We start from the raw sequence: 5,000 nt of genomic DNA on the forward strand, positions 1-5,000 counted from the left end.
TACAAAAGCAAATAAATTGAACCAGTGTCCACAAAATGATCCTACTATTCCTTCGGATTTTAGTAATAAAGTATATTGAACCGAGTGTATTTTGTTAGCTTTGCACTCTAAAAACATGTCTCTGAAATCTAAAAGAGGTGTCGTTTTGAGCATGTTTTGATATTTTAACTGGAAACTGAAACAATCGACGGAGCGATGAGGATGAGGAGGAGGAGGAAGGCACTTACTCTGCATGCAGAGCCCATCCGTGCAGTTCTTGGACTGCAGCACGGTTCCTTCGCAGTCCTTGCCGCCGTTCTTGGGGGCCGGAGCGCTGCACTCGCGCCGTCTCCAGTGAGTGCACTCGGTCCCACACGTACTCCACTTACTCCACTCCGTCCAGAGACCGTCCACTGCAGGACACAACACAGCACTTCTAACACAACTCCACTTACGGGAACGGGTCTTCTTATTGGAAGACTTTCCAATTACGTGATGCGACATTTTATTCACAAAAGTTTCACTTTTAGAATTTCAGGCGCGAAATGAGCTCACTTGAGGACTGGGGCGGGTTGAAAACAACAACATTTTGAAAAGATTCAGCGGGGAGAGTATCTAGCAAAGCTAACTTGATCAGCTATGAAAGGGATGCTTTGGAGAGACGGAGATGAGCAGAGGTTCTCAGATGCGTAAAAAGTGCACGAAAAGATTCTGGAACACTTTAAAAGCTATGTTCCTCAATGTCGGATTGCAAAGAAATCTCTGTGTGTGGAAGGCATTTCTGGTTTTCGGGTTGTATTCATTCAGACATATAAAAAAATGTATTATGAATTGAAAGTATGATGCAAAGCATGCTGAATAACATATACATGTGCAGTAAAACATATCTAAAACCTAATTCTTAGTTGCAGTAATATAACGCAATATAATAAATATTTTAAATAAAGATTTATATACACAATTAAATATGTTTTATTTTACAAATACTAACTGAACACGTGTGTGTTTTTTATGCAAGCCCATTTATTAAAGGATTTAAAAATTTAAATAATAATAATAAAATTATAAAAATTATAATACATTATTCAAAGTATGTGGAAAACTATTTGTAAAAAGGCACATGAAAAAAATATTTTTAATCATATATTTAAAATGATTTATTTATTGTATTAAACTTATCCCTTCGTTTTTATGATTATTATACTGATAATAAAGTTTAAAAAAGCGTAAAAAAATTATATTTAATAAGAACACTGAAAATGTGTGCGATATACTGCAAGATATAATTACACTTAAATGTATTTATGCTATTTATTTGAAAATGACATTAAATCGAATGCATTTTAGTGACTTAGAATTTTTTCTTACCTGGACAGAGCGGGTTACACGCCAGTTTCTGGATGGCCTGACCCTCACAGATGGCTCCTCCGTTCAGAGGCGCGGGATTGGTGCAGCTGCGCGTCCTCTTCTGAAAGCCCCGCCCACAGCGACTGCTGCACACGGACCACTCGGTCCAGGTCGACCAGCCGCCGTTCACTGCAGCACAAACACAGAGCGCTCAACTAGAAGCACAGAATTCATCACAAGCCGAGCGATAATTCAGCCCAAAGTAAGCATCCCGTCAGGCGTCCGTGGAACATGACAGGAGATGATTAGAAGGATATAATGAAAGCAGACGGTGACTGAAGCCGTGAACAAATCAAAACACAAGTGACGTTGGAAAGACTCAACACGCTCGAGCGCAAATCAGACTTTGATGTGGTTTATCGGAGTCGTTTTAAAAGAAGCAGTTACTTTTTAACATAATTTAACCCTTTGCTTTCCAAAAAAGCCACACAAGCTCGGCACAACGTGACGCGCAAACTTGATTCCTTGAACAAAATGGAAATAAATCACAATTCACAATTCAGATATCGGTGGTTTTATATCTCAAAGTTCAGACTATCCCTGAAAATCTCTATCCCGCAGGATACCATCCCCCTCACGATTCAGATCGTTAGTCTGTCGCCATTCGTTTTTTCCTTACAGCCGTCTCGCAATTCAAACAAGTTCATTTCTCGTAATTCATTCCTCAACAGTGACTTCACGTCCCACAATGCACTTTTCTCATTATGAGCTTGTATCTCATTTCTTTCATGTTTTTTTGGGGTGAACTATTAACCTCGAGAGGTGTTTGCTCCTCGTTCTTCTGTCGTGGTTCTGATCAGAAGACGTCTGAAGCTCCTCAGACACACTCTGGAGGATGGATTGCGGTTCATTTCTCCTGCGGATGAGCTCGGATCAAAGCGTTCAGGCCTGAACGAGCAGCAGAAAGACTGTGGTCTTTTGTCTCCAAAAATCCATCACAGATTTGTGCCTTTTTTTTACCGTTTCCCTTGGATTGGTCCGAGGCAGCCGTGGAGAGTGTTTCTTGTCTTTCATCTGAGTCAGATGTGTGTGGTGATAATGGACAGGAGGAGAGGTGTTTAACTCTCTGGGAGAGAGCCGATGACATCATCAGAGAGAAGCACTTACTCACTTCCTCTCATCCTTCTTCCACACCGTATAAACAGTCAATCCGTCCATCCGTCCTCCATCTGTCCGTCCGTTCATCCATCCAACCGTCCAACAATCCAACAATCCTTCTATCTTCCCATTTACGCATCCATCCATTTATCCTTCAATCCATCCATCTGTCTGTCCATTTATCCACCAATCCACCATCTGTCCATCCATTCATGTTCATCTATGTATCCATAAAAAAGCCATCCATTTATCTATCAATCATCCATTCATCTACCCATCTATGTATCCATAAAAATGTCCATCCGTCCATCAATTCATCCATCTATCCATTTATCCACCATTCCATCCATGCCTTCATCCATCAATCCATCTATCTACCCATCTATGTATCTATACATCCATTTATCCTTCAATCAATCAATCTACACATCTATGTATCCATCCATTCATCCATCAATTTATCCTTCAGTCTATCCATCTATCCGTCCATTTATCCACTCATCCATCCATCCATCCATCCATTCATTCATCCATCCATCTAACATCTATGTATCCATAAATATGTCCATCCATCTATCTATTTATTCACCAATCCATCCATGCATTCATCCATCAATCAATCAATCATCTATCTACCCATCTATTCATCCATCCATCATCCATCTGTCCATCCATTCATCCAAACAAACCATTTATGTATCCATCCATCCATCCATTTATTCTTCAATCAATCCATCTGTCTGTCCATTTAACCATCCATCAATCTATTCTCCCATCTATGTATTCATGCATCAATTTATCCTTCAGTCCATGCATTCATCCATTCATCCAACACCTATATATATATCCATCCATCCATTCATCCATTCATCCGTCAATCCATCCGTCTGTCCATTTATCCATCTATCCAACCAAGAATTAATCACACCGACATTTGAACTTCATTTTCAAAAACTGATTTATATGAATGGCACTGAATTCTACTATAGATTCATATTCAAAATGCAATCCAGCATTAGTTTACCACCTCAGTTCCCATTACAAGCTGAACCGGAACTGAAGTAATCCCTCAGTTGAGTCCTGACCGGCTCACAGTACGAGTGTGAGCAAATGATGAAGTGTTTTCATTTCTATGTGAACTGTTCATTTCCAGCGTGTCCAGTCACAGACGAGCGGTCCTCTAAACCAATGACGCCACCAACCAGAGAGAGTTTATAACTACATCAGCTTCACGACGAGCAGGAGAAGTCAATTTATCACGGCACGGGAGAGGGAAACATCTGCTTGCCAGATCTGGGATTGTATCTGTAGGGAAAACAGTAAGCGATCGCAGCAGGTGGGCTGTTTTCACTTGTTGAAGAGCTCCTAAAAGACTCGTCTGCGCTTTACCGCGACTTCACAAACCGTCAGCCTCGTGAAAGGCTTGGGTTTGCATTCGGGGGGAAAGTTACTCTTTCAACACTCAAAGAGCAGCGGCGGCGGTGGGTTAAAACGCTTCCAACTTGTCAACGCGGCTTTCTGTTCTTAAGAGGAACATTTTCCAGCTCCAGGGATTTTCACGGCAAGATCCGACCAAAAGAAACTTCAGAGGAGACGGACTGCGGCGCGCCGAAGGAGACGCAAGATACTAGAGGAGATGGTCAAAGTTTTGCAGCAGTTTCAGACGTGGACTTTGACTTTGTGCAATCAAAGAGTAGGAAAGATGATCAGAATTTCAAGGTGAAACAGTGCACTACAAACTACTCTGAAATCTTAGTAAATAAAGCAACCTTAATAAATGAAAATAAAATAATAATAAAAACATAATAACATACAAATAAATACATAAATAATATAAAAAAAAATATATATATATATATATATATATATATATATACACACAGCATAGCAATCAATCAATCAATCTGGAAAAAAAACAGACCCTTAAAAAATGCAATTAAATAAAACACAAATAAATTAAATCTTAAACAATCAAACAAAACATTTTATAGATAACCAGCAGCCACATAAAACCACCCAAACACTACAAAACAGTATAAAAACAACACAAATTTAAAATAAATAAATAAATGAATGAATTAATAATAAAAATCTAATTTACCTTATCAACTTATCAACACCAAAAAACTTATCAAACAAAAAGATATCCTAAATAATAAAATATAAAATTAAATAAACTATCAAAGAATTAAATAAAAACTATAAAAAAACTTTGATAGTATTTAACAAACCACACAAAAAACCTTAAGATTTTTTATTGAAATATAAATAAATTAAAATAAAATAGGAAATAATAAAATTGAAGTTAATTAACTAAAAACCTTGCAACGACAAAGCTCTAAAACCACTCTAAAAGTCCAACACTGTGTCAGTGAGTTCATTAAAGTACACACTTTCTTTATGAAACACTGAAGTCTTCTTTTTCCAATCAAGAGTGAACTCACTGACCGTCTGAGATCAAAGTAATCAAATCAAAAGTCAAGTTAAAGAAGTGGTAGACACACTGACCGTAGACG

At 38.3% G+C, this 5,000-nt stretch overlaps 1 protein-coding gene across 2 annotated transcripts in view; it reads right to left on the bottom strand.

Moving 5' to 3' along the window:
• The window catches only part of unc5cb (unc-5 netrin receptor Cb), a 171,493-nt gene that overhangs the window by 36,627 nt on the left and 129,866 nt on the right, over nucleotides 1-5,000 (bottom strand). For both annotated transcript variants that reach the window (XM_043231727.1, XM_043231728.1), the window contains exons 5-7: nucleotides 4,993-5,000; nucleotides 1,348-1,515; nucleotides 228-392 (exon numbers count right to left, since the gene is read on the bottom strand). The exon at nucleotides 4,993-5,000 is cut by the window's right edge and continues 173 nt beyond it. In XM_043231727.1, coding sequence (XP_043087662.1) covers nucleotides 228-392; nucleotides 1,348-1,515; nucleotides 4,993-5,000 — 341 coding nt within the window. The remainder of the gene's footprint in view (nucleotides 1-227; nucleotides 393-1,347; nucleotides 1,516-4,992) is intronic.

Source organism: Puntigrus tetrazona, unplaced genomic scaffold (assembly GCF_018831695.1).
Source record: "Puntigrus tetrazona isolate hp1 unplaced genomic scaffold, ASM1883169v1 S000000401, whole genome shotgun sequence".
Lineage (NCBI taxonomy): Eukaryota > Metazoa > Chordata > Actinopteri > Cypriniformes > Cyprinidae > Puntigrus > Puntigrus tetrazona.